The sequence below is a fragment of the Patiria miniata genome, unplaced genomic scaffold (genome assembly GCF_015706575.1).
Source record: "Patiria miniata isolate m_02_andy unplaced genomic scaffold, ASM1570657v1 HiC_scaffold_22, whole genome shotgun sequence".
NCBI classification, from domain to species: Eukaryota; Metazoa; Echinodermata; class Asteroidea; order Valvatida; family Asterinidae; genus Patiria; species Patiria miniata.
Window position 1 is genome coordinate 8,160,949 of NW_024037061.1, and position 20,742 is coordinate 8,181,690.

Consider the following 20,742-nt stretch of genomic DNA (forward strand, 5'->3'; position numbering starts at 1 on the left):
AGGCTTGTACCCCCTTCACAAGTGTGCAATAAATTGCAAAGCAAGTGCGGAATAAACAAGTGAAAAAGTATGAAAACTACATGTATCTGACAACCCTTTGTAGTTAATTTTATTCAAAGTGAACTTCTTTAAACATTTGAATTCCATGCTTTTCCTTGTGGAAACCAACTTTTGCTGTTTGGCTTAGACCTAAGTACCCAATAAAGGAAAATAATAAGGGACACTCGCAGCGTCCCCTAGCAAGCATTTGCAATTGTGCCTAACGTACGTGCGCAACAGAGGTTCAAACAACGTCCCAAATCACAATGACAGCGGCGACGCTTGCGAGCCGTGTGATGTTTTGCGGTTGATCGGCAGTGCAGGTGTCCAAGATGTCAATCAAACGACGAGCTCACTGACAGTCGGCAAAATTGAACATCACAGGTACGAAATTCCCCTATAAAACCAAGGCATTCCATCAGTCGTCGTCATTCGTTCGAAGACACCACTTATATCGTTACAATGCCTGTTCGCACCCAAAAGTTGAAGCCGACTTCCAAGTCCTCTGCGCAGTACCCCTGTATTAGATGTGGGGAGGAAGTCTCCTCGTAGCAGCACGCTTTTCAGTGCGACGGTTGCCACCATTGGCAACACGGGGCCGTATCATAAGTCCGACGCCTCATAGGTCCGACGCCTCATAAGTCCGAAATTTCGGACTTATGAGGCGTCGGACTTATGAGGCATACAATTTATTTATTCCGCCTCATAGGTCCGACGCCTCATAAGTCCGACGCCTCATAAGTCCGACAACGGAAAAAGAGGCGTTTAATTTGTCGGACTTACGAGGCGTCGGACCTATGAGGCGTCGGATCTATGAGGCGACGGACTTATGAGGCGTCGGACCTATGAGGCGTCGGACTTATGGGCCTTTATTTGGTTAGGTTATGCGATTTTGTCGGACTAATATGAGGCGTCGGACCTATGAGGCGTCGGACTTATGAGCGGACCCCGGCAACACCGGCGTTGTTGCCCAGGTTAGTTTCCCCCTGTATAAAAACATTTTGTTACCGCATAATTTTATATTGAAAATCCAGAGTGCTCCAGGTTATTTTTCTCTCGCATGTTCATGATTGAGTCAAAGACAAATTTCAATTGAACAAGTTGTGAGGACTGACAGGATAGATAACTAAACTAGCTGCCTCTTTGTGATTTATTTTTCTTTCCGCCATAACATTTCAACTTTTGGAGTTGTAGATTGGAACGATTTCCGTTTTCGATGTTCATCTAATGTCGCAGTGGTGTTTTCCACCCCCCCCCCCACCAAAAAAAAAAAAAAAAAAAGAACTCGGAGATAACAAAGTTTCAATGTATCTGAAAGCTTAGGCTTATATTCTATGTCATGTACTTGAGCCTTGGCTAGGTATTAATCTATTCCTACAGTTTTGTACCTATATGCATGCTCCACGATATAAGTTAATTTCTGAAAAATGTGAGGAAGCAATAATTTGTTAATGATGTAATAATGGTCATTTTAATCACTTTCCCCGCAATATTTAAGATGGTTATATTTGTCTGCCAACAGGGGCCATTGTGTGGGGCAGGTTACATCGCCAAAAAGCAATGCATGTACATTTTGCAACCTCTCCCCTTGCTTTTCACATTAAATTTGGGGTGGAAATGTTTTTTTGAGGGGGGATGAACTTTTCTGCATGCAATTTGTACACAAAAAGTACTTTGACCCTTGAAAAAGTGTTCTATTGTTGTTGTTTTCACATTATTTTCACATTACCAATAACCTTGTTAATTACTTGATTCAGTGGGGTATACATTCATTCCCTGTTACTGGCCGAAATGAAGAATACAAGTATTAGATAAGATAAAAAGGCCATTCAAGGTGCCAAATATATAACATAACAAGGCACATTATGATTTTTTTCTCTCTTGGCAGGTATCACCTTGGCGTTTTACAGAGACGCAATGAAAAGCGAAGACCAATTCGCTTGGAAGTGCACCCTGTGTGTTGCAGCTATGCCAGTGCTAAGGGATCCAACTGCCAATGGAGAACTGGTAAGTTTGCATATTCACTTTGCTTTTAGCGTCGAAGAATTCAATTTCTTGAACTTTTTGAATCCGGACCACTTTCTTGATCACATACCGTACAAATGGATTTGAATTTTAAAAAAAGGAGGAGAGCATATTCAAATTCTACTAAATTCAAGCACCAGACATAACTAGTTTGGTACAAGTTCACACAAGGTTTTGTGATCATACCGTAAACCGTTTGGAAAAAATTGTGCTTTGTTTTGATTTCAGGCTAATGTCTTCATTTTGAATTCACCTAACTTTGACCTTCCGGTACACCCGGAAGTAAAGGTCAAGCCAGTTTACATACCAAAAATGTTTAACAGTTAATGGTCTATCTCATTACAGAATACCATCATCATTGATTATTGAGTTCAAGAGTTATAGGTGAAAGTAATTGATCACTTTTTCAGATAAAATCCCTCGTAATTTGACACCTGATGACGTAATCATGACGTCAGAGTAATATGCACCACTTCGGTTGAGGGCCGATATATATTAAAAGTTACAAGTTCATTCCATATACCGTTTTGGAGAAAACCCACGGAGAAGTATTGTCCGGGAAAAAAAAAGGAAAGAAAGAAGATTTAATTGAGAACAAATCCAGACAGTGGTCGGGTTGTGCCCGACCACTCAATAAGTCCCCAGGCTAAACAATTTGCCCCGGTCTTGGCAAACTGCAAAACAACTTTTTGTAGGTTTCAATATCCCGATGTCAATTTGAACATGCTTTCTTCCTATGTTAAATTCAATTCCATTTGTACATGGTATATGTGTTAAAGAAAGTGGCCCGGATGAGAGATACTTTTCTTAAAAAGCAAATTTGATACACTAATAAAGCATATCTTTAAAGAGCTTAACATTGGAGAGCATGTCAAACTTTCCTTTGTTTTCTGTGAGTAAGTTCCACTTTTTGAGTGGTCGGGCACAACCCAACCACTCTCTGTTTTTGTTCTGATAAATCTTTCTTTTTTTCCGGACAATACTTCTCCGCGGCTTTTCTCCAAAACGGTTCATGATATGAACTTGTAAATTTCAATATATATCGACCCTCATCCCTAGTGGTGCATATTACTCTGATGTCATGATGACGTCATCGGGTATCAAATTACTAGTGATTTTAGCTGAAAAAGTGATCAATTACTTTAACCTATAACTCTTGAACAAAATAATCAATGATGTTTGTATTTCGTTATTTTTTGTTGTGTACGTGAACTCGTTTGACCTTTACTTCCGGGTCTACCGGAAGGTCAATTTTGGGTGAATTTACTTATGATAGTGTTTAGTGAGGACTGCCAGACAAAAAAAAGTGGGATGACGTCATCTTTCGAAAGGGCGCCCCCTAGTGGCACATAACACAGTGTTTACTCTTTCTAATTTGAAAACCATCCGTTCAAATTTTACCAAATCGGTCCTTGATGTTCTTTGATTAACCAAAAATAACTTGGCAAGGTTTCAAATTCATGACGTCATCAGACCAGAAGTTACCCCTGTGATAATTTGAAAACAACCATATTCTGACATTCGATTCATGTCGTATATCTTCGTACCAAGTTACGATATCCATTACAATGTTCACTTATTGCTGCCAAATACTGTGACATCATCAAACCGGAAGTTATCATGTTAAACAGCTTGCTTAGACAATAGTGGCCTATATTTCTTAAAAACTTTTTTTTTGTGGGTAATTTTGAAGGACTGATTTGTGTACTGTTCATAATTATGCACTTTTGCCAAGGAGTACCTTTGTGACAAAAGCAAAATAGCCCCCTCTTACATGTATTGATGAGAGGATTTGCTACATTTTCTTGTCACTTTCGATGAACACAAGTATTAACTTCTTGTATGTATTTTTGCAACACGTAATAACGTGCATAAAAACAAGATAGGCTGAATTTCTACTGCATGTTTCCTTTAAAAAGTGCCTTTTGCTCGACATTTTCACTGCCACGGTATACCAACAGAAGTGACATTTCAGTGGCTTGTTGAGATGCACTGGTATACTGCAGCTATATTTCTCCATTATATACACATGTTTTAATCACAATATTTCTTTTTAATAAAGGTTTCACCAAGAGACCCAAGTGTGACCGGCCAGACTTAAATTCCTGTAATTATGCTGCCAGGTCCCGTCTGTAAAATATTTCTTTGTCGATGTCTGATATTTTTAGCATAAACAGCGATGCGAAAGTTGTCGGAGCATGCGAGCGCCCTCTTGTGTTTTCCGTTGAATAGAGCATACATAGTTGCGTAACAATTTGCATATGACATGCAGTGCGAAAAAGCCTTTTATTCCGTGCAGTGTCTCAAAAGCATAGGGCTTCGGACGCACATTCCGTGAATTTTTCACTAGTTTTTTGGCAAGTAAGCAAGCATGGGTAGGTCACTTGACTGCTTGTCGTTGCTGCTGCCAGCCACACCTTATTGCGAGCCAGCTTGTCTATATTTTGCTGTTTCTCACGTGGTTTTGCCATGGTTAGCACGCCGCATGTGCATACACATATCGTGTACATGCATATCGTGTAGTTTGCCCAAACATCCCGAGGCATAGGTACACAGGCCACAACTGCTCCGGTAAGTGTTTCAACTTCATAAATTTTGATGTTATCTTAAATAGCACTTTACGACACATTTTTATGCCATGAATACTCAAGGTTGGAAGCCAAGTCTGTATGAAACATTTTTATGCTATAAAATAAATATCCCAGGTTGGAAGCCAAGTCTATATGAAAATTGTGCATAATATGACTTGAATTTTCGATACCGAACCTTGTAATATTGACTGTGTACTTGCACATACTTCGATCCTAAATATGTTGAATTATAGGGTCAATTCACTTTATTGAACTCAAATTTGGATAGCGTGTATGGAAAGAGAAATAAGAGAATGTTCTAGCCTGAAATGAAACACATGAGACATTTTGATGGCACTGATGATTATTTAATATTCCTTCATCGAAACATTTATTAATATTTATGAGATTACTTAATATGTACAGTAATTTTATTACAGCTACTGCTTGTGGTTCTGTGGTTCCTGATGGTCACAAATAGAGAAGCCTTCTCGAGTAGACCAGTGTATCCCTTATCCAGCATCCATAATATTTGGGTACGTGTATAAAACATTATTGCTTGAAATGTGCCTAAGAAATTGGAGATTTGGAGATTAATGTGTTGTAAAATTATTGCATAGCAAGTGCTTATGGAGATTATTTCTCCTTGATTAAATTTTTATGCCTTTAATACTTTTATGCCTCTCGTAAGAAATGTACTTGTAAATTGGCAGCAAAAACATTTCTATGGAACAAATCAATGGAAATTGAGGTTTATAGAACCAGTAAAGCAATTTCTCAAGATAAGATATAACCAAGGCTAAGGAGAGATGGTTATTTCAAATAATTAAATAATTGAATATTGGATTCATAGTCATTGTATATTTGTAAATAAATTAATTTCTATTCTTCTGTTTTCTGTTATTACAGACTGCTGAAGAATGACTGTCGTTTTTTTTGTAGTTTTTTGTTTTTTGTAGTAATAAAATTTTGATCAGTTTATAGTGGAATATATACCCAGTGTCACTTTCAAATTTTCTGCGTAACCTTTCCAGCTCGGTTACAAATATGGCGTAGTCGGCAGGATGTCATAAAAGACATCTTAATTTGTGACACTTTGATCAAATATAAACGACAGTCATTATTATCATCATCATCATCATCATCATTATCTTCAATGACAACCTTCTGGAGAGAAGCATCTTTGATCTGAAGGGTGGTTTGCTGCAGCAGTGCGTTTTACATCATCTAGTCTCCGGACAGCTGCCCAGATGTTCGTCTGAAGTGAGAGTATTTTTACATGTAGCTACACACATCTTCCCCACAGTTTGGCACCGTCGTCTGAGACAGATTGGAGAGACATTCTTCACATTACCTGTTTTTCAGCCGACCGGCCGTGGAGTGTGCTGCTAGTATTCAGCTACAGAACTCTTTCACTGATGGTGAACTGTAAACATATTCACTGGGAACAATGTCTTGCAGTCAAGATTTTTAACATTTTAATACTGCACATTCATTTGTATTTGCAAAAGTTTTGCGGCATTTTGAACGGATGACGGATAAACACGCAACAAGCAAGGCCGGAAATATCTGTCAGCAACCCTCTCGCAGCGAGCGAGGCCATAAATGTCAGGGTGTGTACCCGCAGATGACCGCCGAAACCCATCTGGCATCGAGGTTCTGAAAAAAAAAAACACAATCCATTCAATCTCAAAATAATCCCGGCGCGAACTGGTTACCCCTAACTCTCTAGGGTGTGGGGAAAATCTTATCAAAATTTAAGGATTCCAAGGATTATTAGGGTTATGACACTATATGAATATCAGTGTCTTATCATAATAAAATATTATCCCCTTTTTGTTTAGATGTCCAATGCCATTCTGCAAGACTCCCCGGAGGCGAGTGAGACGTCTCAAGAGTTTGCCAGCCAAGTGGGCGGAGCTACCCCATGACCAGAAGAAAGGCATCTCTGAGGAGCTAGGTAGGATATTGGTGACTCTTTCGTTTAAATAATTTTTAATTGCTCAAATATTTCCATCTGCCAGTTAAATGGTGGAATTTCAGCCAGACTATATCAAAAAAGTCAGTTAGGTTTATTGACCTTACTTGGAATGTCCGGGTCACAGGAAATAGCCCTAATGTAAACACCGCAAAAAAAAAGGAAGTCCACTTTCATTGGAGGGGTCATAATTTTTGAAATCTGATCTTCTTATGATAACGTCATGTAGGTAGACCGTGGGGGAATGTTGTTAGCTACATTTTGATACCCATTTTTTGGTTACGCGTGTGGAAATTTGTGACATGACAATATCGCACTACCGAAACAAATCCCAGGAAATATGGATCGCATAGTGCTTGTATGCATGGGAGCCTGCGTGCTATTCGAATGACCCAGGGACCAATTGTAGGCATGTGACACTTGTTCCTTGACCTGACAACCCCCCAACGTCTAAAAATTACTCCATATGGTCTGAATTAGGGTCAGACAACCAGACTACAAGAACAGCATATTTCGCAAAAATGCTTAACTGAATTGACCCAACCCGAATATCCAAACGCAAAACTGAAACCGACCTGACCCAACTGAAATGATGGCAAAATCGACCTGATCCGACCCGACCCAAAGTCAGTGTCAAGTTGGGTCAGTTTCGGTTTGAGATCAGGTTTGTGCAACATTTTTTCAGACTTGCACAGGTGGTATGGTAATCCAAGTGCGCACATAATTTGATGCAACTTTTTTAATAGCAGAATACATGTATTTACAATGTATGTGTGACAGGAATTACGGCAAGGTGTTTTTCGTCTCTTTAAAGTAAATATTTACAATGGAAGGGTTACATGGACACATGTAACTACCTTTGCTGGTTTTCTCACCAAAAGGTAATCACAGTATGCACTGTATATGTAAACAGTATAATAGTACAGTATAAGGACAAACCAAAACCTCATTTCTGTTATCAAATTCTGTTATAATTGTCATGAAGAGTTCTTTTTAACCCTAACTCCCTAGCTTGATCTACTAGGAACCATACCCATCCTGGCAAATTCCAGCACCGTGTTGGAAACTGCACACACACATTTCTGACTTTGTTTCTGGAGGTTTGCCAACCCAATGTAAAAGTCTGTCAGTTTAGGGGTACTGTACCCATCCTGACAGATTCCAACAAATGAATGGGGTTTGATGGGTTGAGTTCTGTTAGGGTTAATCTTTCATCCCATCAAATACCAGTACGCATATGCTATCACTAAATTATTAGTTCTCACCGTTCCTTTCCAAAGCAAATTTCTTGTTTTAGTTTCTTCACATCAAATTTACTTGGCACTCCTATTTGCGTGATCTATATGTACATGTGTAAACAGGTTTTCAGACTGTCAGGTTGCAGCTTTAACACTGTTCGTGTCCATCAGTCAGTTTCCACTTGGTTCCCTTGCATGGATGGCTTGCATTCATCAGTTACCAGAGAACATTGTTCTTGACACCTTTCAAACAATTGACTCTTGATGTGCATACTGCTGCCCTTGTGCTGATGGCTCGGTGCCCGTCAGCCCAGGACATTGTTCCTGAGCACTTGCAAGTGACTGCTGGCTCTCTGCTGGTTCTGGATGTACACACTGTTCCCCTTGCATGGATGGCTTGCAGTCCGTCAGACTAGAGCATTGTTCCTGATGAGAACTTGCAAGCGCTGGGGTCTCCGCTGGTTCTGCATGTACCTCAACGTGCACTTGAACATGCTGCTGACTGTGCATGGATGCCTTGCTGCTGCTTTGCCTGGAACATTGTTCTTGGCAGCTGTCCAGTGACTGCTGACTCTCTCTGTGTTGTGTATGCCCTTGGCTTGGTGGCTTGCTGCTGCTTGGCCTGGCAGCACGGTGCTCTTGGTCATTTTCTGCCTTTGGAATCACGCGAAGCTCAATCAATAGGCTTGGCAGACCCAGAAAAATACACTAATTTGATTGTCATGACTGTATCTGCAATGTCCAACGAGTTCAGAATGAAGAAAACAGCAGTATTGGTTGTAACCATACAGAGGACCTTGCCTGCTTGCTTGGGACGGTTCGGCAACAGGGCTGACTGCTTGCGAACTTTCACCACAACATAGATGTACAAAACAAGAGTAACTATTAAACAGACAATGTTGATAAGAAAATTAATCAAAAGGAGGACATTAGAGGAGACAGGCTCTGGTATAAATACCAGAATCACACCAACAATAATTGTTGGCACCCAGATTCCTGCTGATATCTTTGCTGCTCGAGATTTAGAGGCCTTTTCTTTAAATGTCAGAGGATTGCGCACTGCAGAGAATCTCTCAGCTGCTATGGTAACCACGAAGAAATTAGAAGCTGCTAAGAACGTGTACCGCACACTTTGGACAGCTGTTTGGCCTAATGGGTTGTACTCTACAGGTGAAATCAATTCAAACATAAAGTCAGTCATAAGGAAGAGCAAGTCAGCCACAGCCAGATTGGATAAGTAGATGTTGATGATTGTACGCATGGACTTCACTCTAATAACTGTGAAGAGATAGACAAAGTTCAAGAAAAGGCTGATTGGTGCAACGATTTTCGTGCTGAGGTACTGTTTTTGTTCAGTTTGATCATAACTGTCTAGAAAGTCCCTCCGGAGCCTCCCAATCAATGAAGAGGAGCTGTCTTGGTAGCCATCACCCATAGTTCATGTTCATTGTAGCATTGATTTCCATGTCTAACATTGTGCTCAGGTGCAACAAAGAGTGGTCTTCCCTATCACAAGATCACTCCAGTTTTATACTGCAGTTTTATACTAACAAGAAATCAGAAATCTGGAGTTGAAACTAAAAGCTTCTTCAAGTTTCCTTCTTATTTTTCCTTTCCTTGTTTCTATAAGATCAAGTAAAAAATGAACATGTTTCTTGTCCCTGTCTGCTTCCTTTTCCCCGCCCACCTCCTTTCTTCATTTTTTAAATCATACATGTACAATATATTTTGTCTTGTTATACAGGATGAGTAAAAAAAGCGGAACCCAAACCCCCACAAATATATTTCATATTTAACAAAATATGTAGCACCAAAAATAATAATGACTGGAAAGCCAATTTGAAAAACTACTTTAAGATGAAAAAAATACTGAAATTGCTCAATCAGTTCAAAGAATATCAGCATTTAAGCGCAATGACCCTAAAACCTGTTTCGTCCTCCCCCCCCCCCCCAAAAAAAGGTGAAGGGCAAAACCTAATTTGATTAATATCACCCCGATGCAAAATTCCATCTTATAATAGTTCATGCGGTACCCGCTGCTATGTACATCAGATTCGAACCAGCCAACTGATCCCGTTAGCTCGGTGGTTGAGTGGTAAGACATCTGCAGTAGAAAGCCTGAGGTCTTGGGTTCGAGTCCCATCCGAGTGATTTTTTTCCAACTTTCACTCGGGAGGTAACACACTGAGTATAGACCGCTTGCAGATGCGTTCGATAATCGACGCGGGAAGGCGCGCGACGCCATCTTGTGGGACAAGCGTATATCTATCCATGCACATTTTGTCCCAAAACATGGCGTCGCACACCTTTGCGCGTCAATTATCGATCGCGTCTGCAAGCGGTCTTTACAGTGTTTAAACGTCGGTGAAGGGCAAAACCTAAATTGATTTATATCACCCCGACGCAAAATTCCATCTTATAATCACCCTGTATGTGTCCAGCAAAATTGAAGCTATGTATTTGCAAGTTTAAAATCTTGTAGAAAGTGTGATGGCTCCTTTGGACACAGAAGTATGAACAGAAGAGTTGAGAAAATGGAGGAATCCATCCGCCATCTTAGAAATCTACCATCTTGAGTGGAAAAATGGGCCGCCTCTTTATGTTTTTCTCAAAAATTCGGGACGAGAAACTTATTCATTTGGCCTGAGCTACTAAATGTAACTTTTGTTTCCATTGTTTTCACAGCACTGTTATAAAATCATACAACAGAGTTTCACAATTGACATTGGTGTATGAGAAATGTTTTCATAGGGTTTTGATTTTAGTTTCATTCATAAAATTTTTACTTTTTTAACAAGAAAATGTAAACGAATATGAAAACAAGCAAGATCGTTTCGGTGTTTTCTTCTCTTATCCTTCAGTGTCAGGTCAGTGTCCCTGTACAAAAATGCCGAGTAGTTTGAATTTTTGCAGCATATCTTACTGTTTCTGTATTGTAATGATGATCTTATTTGATGGAATAACCCTGCCAAAATGTTTGTTCAAGTTAAATGTTTGTTCGAGTTGGAAAGACCAACTTATGAAACATCTTAAGAAATTTGCATTTTTAGTCTACTTACTAGCAACACTTTAGTGAACAGAAATAATTTGTATTTACATCACATAAAAAACTTCGCCCAAAAGTGTCATTTTTGTATCAATTTTCAACGATAGTCTGCTAACCGGCATTTGGAAAAATAACTTTTTTCAAATACTGCCCCCAATTTACCAAATTTAGTTAGTCCATTTTGTTTGCAATCGGGTACACATCCGTGAACGGGTGTATGCCAGCTAGTCTGGTTTCCTGACTTGACAACTCCCCGACGTCTATAAATTACTCCATTTGGTCTGAAGCAGGGCCAGACAACCAGACTAAAAGAACAGCATTTTTGCTATTAAACAGACAATGCTGATAAGGAAAGTAATCCAAAAGAGGATGTCATTGAAGACTGTCTCTGGTAAGAATACTAGAATCACACCAACAATAATTGTCGGCACCCAGATTCCTGCTGATATCTTTGCTGCTCGAGATTTAGAGACTTTTTCTTTAAATGTCAGATGATTGCGCACTGCAGAGAATCTCTCAGCTGCTATGGTAACCACAAAGAAATTAGAAACTGCTAGGAACGTAGACCGCCCACTTAAATATGCTGTTTGGGCAAGTGTGTAGTACTCGTTAGGTGTAAACAATGTATATAAAAAGTCAGTCATAAGGAAGAGCAAGTCAGCCACAGCCAGATTGAATAAGTAGATATTGATGATTGTATGCATGGACTTCACACGAACAACTGTGAAGAGAAAGACGAAGTTCAAAAAAAGGCCAAGTGGTGCAATGATTTTCGTACTGCGTTGATATATTTGTCGAGTTTGATCTGCACTGTCTAAAAAGTCCCTCCAGAGCCTCCCTATCGATGAAGAGGAGCTGTTTTGGTAGCCATCACCCATAGTTCATGTTCATTGTACATTGATTTCCTTGTCTAACATTGTGCTCAGGTGCAACAAAGAGTGGTCTGCCCTATCACAAGATCACTCCAGTTTTAACCTAATAGGGAATGTACGGTAAGATCTTGAGAAATCTGGAGTTGAAACAAAAAGTTCTTTCAAGTTTCCTTCAAATTTTTTCTTTCCTTGTTTCTGTAAGATCAAGTAACAAAATTAACACGTTTCTTGTCCCTGCCTGCTTCCTTTTCCCCGCCCACCTCCTTTCTTCTTCTTATTTTTAATCATACATGTTCAATATATTTTGCCATTGGTTTCATAGCACTGTAATAAAATCATGCAACAGAGTTTCACAATTGACATTGGTACATGTACCGTATATGAGAAATGTTTTCATAGGGTTTTGATTTTCGTTTTATCTGTAAACTTTTTACATTTTTCACAAGAAAATGAAGAGGTATTAAACAAAAATGAAAACAAGTAAGATCGTTTCGCTGTTCTCCGAATAATCTGTTGTCCTTCAGTGTTGAGGAAGTTTTTTTCATACCTGAATTTGCTTTGGGTATTTCATCTGCAAAAGGACAAGTACCTCAGAAGGCTTTTACCAGTGCATACAATAATTTTTACAATTAAAAGGTCAGCGTCTTTGTACACAAATCTGACAAGTTTTAATTTTTGCAGCATATGTTACTGTTTCCTCTGTAATAATGAACTTATTTAAATGGAATAACCCTGCAAAATTATTTGTTCAAGTAAATGATTAAAAAATCGGGAACGCAGATTTAAGAATTCTAGTATTCACATGGAAATTGCAACAGATTGCAAGTGATCATGGTTCACATTTACAGAATGCATAAACAATGTACACCCTCTGCTTTAGTTTTACTAAATGGGAATTGTTCAGTGGTCATGTGTGTGACATTTTGATCAATCACTTGTGTGGCATTTTGTAATTAAAAGTATGTTAATATATGTACAGAAAGTCCATCTTATGAAGCGTCTTAAGAAATTTGCATTTTTAGTCTACTTACTAGCAACACTTTAGTGAACAGTAATCATTTGTATTTACATCACATAAAAAACGTCACCCAAAAGTGGCATTTTTGTATCAATTTCCAACAATAGTCGGCTAACCATCATTGAAAAAAAAATGACTTTTTCCAAATACTGCCCCAATTTACCAAATTTAGTTAGTCCATTTTGTTTGCAATCGGGTACACATCCGTGAACGGGTGTATGCCAGCTAGTCTGGTTTCCCGACTTGACAACTCCCAGCATCTATAAATTACTCCATTTGGTCTGAAGCAGGGCCAGACGACCAGAAGAAAATGACGTCATTTTTTTTTTTTGGTTTTTCCAGCTTCTATGAACACCAAACTTGAAACACATCAATCTTTGGGTTTTTTTTGGTTTACTTTGGTATTTCAGGGGTTTTTTCCAACCCAATATCCAAATGCCAAATCAAAACCAACCTGACCCAAATGAAATGATGGTAAAAAAATGTACAGTATTTTTTTTCTTCAGACTTGCACAGGTGGTATGATGATCCAAGCGCACACATACCGGTAATTGGATGCAACTTTTTAGCAGCAATTTTACAATGTACATGTTTGTGTGACTGGAATTACGACAAGTTATTGTTAAGTAGATATTTACAATGGAAGGATTAATACATAGACACATGTAATTACCTTTGCTGGTTTTCTCACAAAAACAAGGTAATCACAGTATGCACTGTGTATGTAAACAGTATAATACCTACTCATTGATAAGGACAAACCAATCCTCATTTCTGTTATCAAATTCTGTTGCTTTATTGCCATGAAGAGTTCTTTTTAACCCTAACTCCCTAGCTTAATTTACTAGGAACCATACCCATTCTGGTAAATTCCAACACCATATGGGAAACTGCACACACATATTTCTGACTTTGATTTTGGAGGTGTGCCAACCCAATGTAAAGACTGTCAGTTTAGGGGAACTGTACCCATCCTGACAGATTCCAACAAAAGAATGGGGTTTGATGGGTTGAGTTCTGTTAGGGTTAATCTTTCATCCCATCAAATACCAGTACGCATATGTTATTATTGAATTATTAGTTCTCACCATTCCTTTCCATAGCCAATTTCTTGTTTTAGTTTCTTCACATCAAATTTACTTGGCACTCCCAGAATTTGTGTGATCTACATGTACATGTATAAACAGGTTATAAGACTGTCAGGTTGCAGCTTTAACACTGTTCATGTCCATCAGTCAGTTTCCACTCGGTTCCCCTTGCATGGATGGCTTGCACTCATCAGTTAGCAGAGAACATTGTTCTTGACACCTTTCAAACAATTGACTCTTGATGTGCATACTGCTGCCCTTGTGCTGATGGCTCGGTGCCAGTCAGCCCAGGACATTGTTCCTGAGTACCGGTACTTGCAAGTGACTGCTGGTTCTCTGCTGGTTCTGGATGTACACACTGTTCCCCTTGAATGGATGACTTGCAGTCAGTTAGACTAGAGCATTGTTCCTGATGAGAACTTGCAGGCTCTGTGCTCCCTGCTGGTTCTGCATGTACCTCAACATGCACTTGAACATGCTGCTGACTGTACATGGATGCCTTGCTGCTGCTTTGCCTGGAACATTGTTCTTGACAGCTGTCCTGTGACTGCTGACTCTCTGTGTGTTGTGCATGCCCTTGGCTTGGTGGCTTGCTGCTGCTTGGCCTGGCAGCACGGTGCTCGTGGTCATTTTCTGCCTGTGGAATCACACGAAGCTCAATCTGCTTCCCTGTCTGTGATGGTCGGCTGGGATTCCGTCTTGGGCAGCAACGACAGCACAGTTTCAGGAATGAGAAAGCCTCAACCACAGCTGTACGATAGTCAGCATTTGTGGCGCTGTAGACTAGGGGATTGATTGAGCTATTGATGAGTCGCAAGATATCTGCACATAGATTCACAATATGACTTTTTTTCCCAAGTTCTACAAACGCAACAGCCTGGGCAGGCCAAGAATAATAAACTACCTTGATTGCAATAATTCCACCTGCAATGGCCAGTGAGTTCAGAATGAAGAAAACAGCAGTATTGGTTGTAACCATACAGAGGACCTTGCCTGCTGGCTTGGGACGGTTCGGCAACGGGGCTGCTTGCTTGCGAACTTTCAACACTACATAGATGTACAAAGCAAGAGTAACTATAAAACAGACAATGTTGATAAGGAAATTAATCCAAAAGAGGATGTCAATGAAGACAGTCTCTGGTAAGAATGCCAGAATCACACTAACAATAATTGTAGGCACCCAGATTCCTGCTGATATCTTTGCTGCTCGAGATTTAGAGGCCTTTTCTTTAAATGTCAGAGGACTGCGCACTGCAGAGAATCTCTCAGCTGCTATGGTAACCACAAAGAAATGAGAAACTGCCAGGAACGTGTACCGCACAACTACAAATGCTCTTTGGGCTTGTAAGAAGTTGTACTTTATAGGTGAAAACAGTGCAGCTATAAAGTCAGTCATAAGATAGAGCGAGTCAGCCACAGCCAGATTGGATAAGTAGATGTTGATGATTGTACGCATGGACTTCACTCGAAGGACTGTGAAGAGAAAGACAAAGTTCAAGAAAAGGCCAAGTGGTGCAATGATTTCCGTGCTGAGGTGTTGTTTTTGTAAAATTTGATCATAACTGTCTAGAAAGTCCCTCCGGAGCCTCCCAATGGATGAAGAGGAGCTGTCTTGGTAGCCATCACCCATAGTTCATGTACATTGTAGCATTGATTTCCATGTCTAACATTGTGCTCAGGTGCAACAAAGAGTGGTCTGCCCTATCACAAGATCACTCCAGTTTTATACTAACAGGGAAAATAAGACCTTGAGAAATCTGGAGTTGAAACTAAAAGCTTCTTCACGTTTCCTTCTTATTTTTCCTTTCCTTGTTTCTGTAAAACCAAGTAAAAAAGATGAACATGTTTCTTGTTCCTGCCTGCTTCCTTCCCTCGCCCACCTCCTTTCTTAATTTTTTAAATCATACATGTACAATATATTTTGTCTTGTTAAACAGGATGAGTCAAAAAAGCGGAACCCAAACCCCCAAAAATATATTTCATATTTAACAAAATATGTAGCACCAAAAATAATAATGACTGGAAAGCCAATTTCAAAAGCTACTTTAAGGTGAAAAAAAATACTGAAATTGCTCAATCAGTTCAAAGAATATCAGCATTTAAGCGCAATGACCCTAAAACCTGTTTCGTCCCCCCCCCCCCCAAAAAAAACGTCGGTGAAGGGCAAAACCTAACTTGATTAATATCACCCCGACGCAAAATCCCATCTTATAATAGTTCATGCGGTACCCGCTGCTATGTACATCAGATTCGAAACCAGCCAACCGATCCAGTTAGCTCGGTGGTCAAGTTGTAAGACATCTGCACTAGAAAGCAGAAGGTTCGAGTCCCACCCGAGGGATTTTTTCCAACTTTCACTCGGGAGGTAACACACTGAGTATACAGTGTTTAAACGTCGGTGAAGGCCAAAACCTAATTTGATTTATATCACCCCGACGCAAAATTACATCTTGTAATCACCCTGTATGTGTCCAGCAAAATTGTAGCTATGTATTTGCAAGTTTAAAATCTTGTAGAAAGTGTGACGGCTCCTTTGGACACAGAAGTATGAACAGAACAGTTGAGAAAATGGAGGAATCCATCCGCCATCTTAGAAAATCCGCCATCTTGAGTAAAAAGAAAGGGCCGCCTCATTTTTTCCTAACAAATTCAGGACGAGAAACTTGTTTATTTGGCCTAAGCTACTAAAATGTAACTTTTGTTTCTATTGTTTTTACAGCACTGTAATAAAGTCATACAACAGAGTGAGAAATGTTTTCTGAAGGTTTTGATTTTAGTTTCATTTGTAAAATCTTTACTATTTTAACAAGAAAATGAAAATGTAAACGAATATGAAAACAAGCAAGATCGTTTCGGTGTTCTATATATATATTCTCTTATCCTTTAGTGTCAGGTCAGTGTCCCTGTACAAAAAGCCGAGTAGTTTGAATGTTTGCAGCATATCTTACTGTCTCTGTATTGTAATGATGATCTTATTTGATGGAATAACCCTGCCAAAAATCTTTGTTCAAGTTAAATGATTAAATCAAACTGGGAAGGCAGATTTAAGAATTCTAGTATTCACATTGAAATGGCATCAGATTGCAAGTGATTATGGTTCACATTTACAGAATGCATACACAATGTACACCCTCTGCTTTAGTTTTACTAAATGGGAATTGTTCAGTGGTCACGTGTGTGACATTTTGATCAGTCACTTGTGTGGCATTTTGTAATTAAAAGTATGCTAATTTATGTACAGAAAGTCCATCTTATGAAGCGTCTTAAGAAATATGCATTTTTAGTCTACTTACTAGCAATACTTTAGTGAACAGTAATCATTTGTATTTACATCACATAAAAAACTTCGCACAAAAGTGGAATTTTTGTATCAACTTCCAACAGTAGTCGGCTAACCATCATTGGAAAAAAAAAGACTTTTTTTTTCAAATACTGCCCCCAATTTACCAAATTTAGTTAGTCCACATTTTGTTTGCAATCAGGTACACAACTTTGAACAGGTGCAAGCCAGCTAGTCTGTTTCCCTGAACTGACAACTCTCCAACATGTATAAATTACTCCGTTCGGTCTGAAGTAGGGTCAGACAACCAAACTAAAAGAACAGCCTATTTTTCTTGGTTTTTCAGCTTCTATGAACACAAAACTTTAAACAGGTCAAGCATTGTTTTGTGTTTTGGGTTTTTTGTGGTTTTTTTTTCCGTTTTACTTTGGTTTATCTCGGGTTTTACACAAAGAGGGTTGACTTAATTGACCCAACCCGAATCCAAATGCAAAACCAAAACCGATCTGACCCAACTGAAATGATGGAAAAACCGCCCCGACCTGACCCGAATTCGGTTTTGGGTCGGGTCAATTTTGGTTTCGGACCGGTTTGTACAACATTATTTTCAGACTTGCACAGGTGGTATGGTGATCCAAGCGTATACATAATTTGATGCAACTTTTGAGCAGAAAATTTACAATGTACATGTATGTGTGACTGGAATTACGACAAGTTATTGTTAAGTAGATATTTACAATGGAAGGGTTACATGGACACATGTAATTACCTTTGCTGGTTTTCTCACCAAAAAAAGGTAATCACAGTATGCACTGTGTATGTAAACAGTATAATACTCACTCATTGATAAGGACAAACCAAAACCTCATTTCTGTTATCAAATTCTGTTGTCTAATTGTCATTGAGTGTTCTTTTTAACCCTAACTCCCTAGCTTGATTTACTAGGAACCATTCCCATCCTGGCAAATTCCAACTCCATATGGCAAACTGCACACGCATATTTCTGACTTTGATTTTGGAGGTGTGCCAGCCCCTGTCAGTTTAGGGAAACTGTACCCATCCTGACAGATTCCAACAAAACATGCCGTTGGGGTTTGATGGGTTGAGTTCTGTTAGGGTTAATCTTTCATCCCATCGACTACAAGTACGCACATGCTATCACTAAATTATTATTTCTCACCATTCCTTTCCATAGCAATTTTTTTTGTTTTAGTTTCTTAAAATCAAATTTACTTGGCACTCCCATTTGCGTGATCTACATGTACATGTATAAACAGGTTTTCAGACTGTCAGGTTGCAGCTTTAACACTGTTCGTGTCCATCAGTCAGTTTCCACTCGGTTCCCCTTGCATAGATGGCTTGCACTCATCAGTTACCAGAGAACATTGTTCTTGACACCTTTCAAACAATTGACTCTTGATGTGCGTACTGCTGCCCTTGTGCTGATGGCTCGGTGCCAGTCAGCCCAGGACATTGTTCCTGAGTACTTGCAAGTGACTGCTGGCTCTCTGCTGGTTCTGGATGTACACACTGTTCCCCTTGCATGGATGGCTTGTAGTCAGTCAGACTAGAGCATTGTTCCTGATGAGAACTTGCAAGCGCTGGGGTCCCCGCTGGTTCTGCATGTACCTCAACATGCACTTGAACATGCTGCTGACTGTGCATGGATGCCTTACTGCTGCTTTGCCTGGAACATTGATCTTGACAGCTGTCCAGTGACTGCTGACTCTCTGTGTGTTGTGCATGCCCTTGGCTTGGTGGCTTGCTGCTGCTTGGCCTGGCAGCACGGTGCTCTTGGTCATTTTCTGCCTGTGGGATCACGCGAAGCTCAATCTGCTTCCCTGGCTGCGATGGTCGGCTGGGATTCCGTCTTGGGCAGCAACGACTGCACAGTTTCAAGAATGAGAAAGCCTCAACTACAGCTGTACGATAGTCAGCATTTGTGGCACTGTAGACTAGGGGATTGATTGAGCTATTGATGAGTCGCAAGATTTCCATACATAGAACCACAATATGACTTTTTTTCCCAAGTTCTAGAAACGCAACAGCCTGGGCAGGCAAAGAATAATCCATAAACTTGATTACTATACTTGAACCTGCAATGGCCAGTGAGTTCAGAATGAAGAAAACAGCAGTATTGGTTGTAACCATACAGAGGACCTTGCCTGCTGGCTTGGGACGGTTTGGCAACAGGGCTGATTGCTTGCACACTTTCACCAGTACATAGATGTACAAAACAAGAGCGACTATTAAACAGACAATGTTGATAGGGAAATTAATCCAAAAGAGGACATCACGCAAAACACTCTCTGGTAAGAATGCTAGAATCACACCAACAATAATTGTAGGCACCCAGATTCCTGCTGATATCTTTACTGCTCGAGATTTAGAGGCCTTTTCTTTAAATGTCAGAGGATTGCGCACTGCAGAGAATCTCTCAGCTGCTATGGTAACCACAAAGAAATTGGAAGCTGCTAGGAACGTGTACCGCAGAACTTTTAATGTTTTTTTGGCTAGTGAGAAGTTGCACTCTGACATGTACTCTGAAGGTGAACACAGTGCAACTATAAAGTCAGTCATAAGGTAGAGCGAGTCAGCCACAGCCAGATTGGATAAGTAGGTGTTGATGATTGTACGCATGGACTTCACTCGAAGGACTGTGAAGAGAAAGACGAAGTTCAAGAAAAGGCCAAGTGGTGCAATGATATCAATGCTGAGGTACAGTATTTGTTCAAATTGATGAAAACTCTCGGTATAGTCAATCAGGGCCCTCCCTATCGATGAAGAGGAGCCGTTTTGGTAGCCATCACCCATAGTTCATGTTCATTGTAGCATTGATTTCCATGTCTAACATTGTGCTCAGGTGCAACAAAGAGTGGTCTGCCCTATCACAAGATCACTCCAGTTTTATACTAACAGGGATTGTAAGACCTTGAGAAATCTGAAGTTGAAACTAAAAGCTTCTTCACGTTTCCTTCTAATTTGTCCTTCCCTTGTTTCTGTAAGACCAAGTAACAAAATGAACCTGTTTCTTGTCCCCACCTGCTTCCTTTTCCCCACCCACCCCTTTCTTTCTTTTGAAATCATACATTTTGTCTTGGTATATTTTTTCAGCGAAATTGTAGCTATGTATTTTCAAGTTTAAAAGCTTGTAGAAAGGCTGACGTCTCCTTGTGACACAGAAGTTATTAGCAAAAGAGTTGAGAAAATGGAGGAATCCATCCGCCATCTTAGAAAATGTACCATCTTGAGTGGAAGGGCAGCCTCTCCTTTTTTTCCCAAAACATCAGGACAAGAAACTTGTTTTAATTACCTGAGCTACTAAAATGTGACTTTTGTTTTCATTGTTTTCACTGCACTGTAACAAAATCAAACAACAGAGTTTCACCATTGACATTGGAATATGTGAAATGTTTTCTTAGGGTTTTGATTTCCGTTTCATTCGTAAAAATTTTACTATTTTAACAAGAAAATGAAAATGTAAACGAACATGAAAACAAGCAAGATTGTTTCGGGGTTCTCCATATAACTTCTCTTGTCCTTCAGTGTCAGGTCAGTGTCCCTGTACAAAAATGCCGAGTAGTTTGA

At 39.7% G+C, this 20,742-nt stretch overlaps 1 protein-coding gene across 1 annotated transcript in view; it reads left to right on the forward strand.

The window, feature by feature from the left end:
- The first annotated feature begins 6,485 nt into the window (after positions 1-6,485).
- The window catches only part of LOC119730005 (hornerin-like), a 32,550-nt gene continuing 18,293 nt past the window's right edge, over positions 6,486-20,742 (forward strand). The window contains exon 1 of the mRNA XM_038202795.1: positions 6,486-6,594. Within this exon, the coding sequence (XP_038058723.1) occupies positions 6,486-6,594 (109 nt within the window). The remainder of the gene's footprint in view (positions 6,595-20,742) is intronic.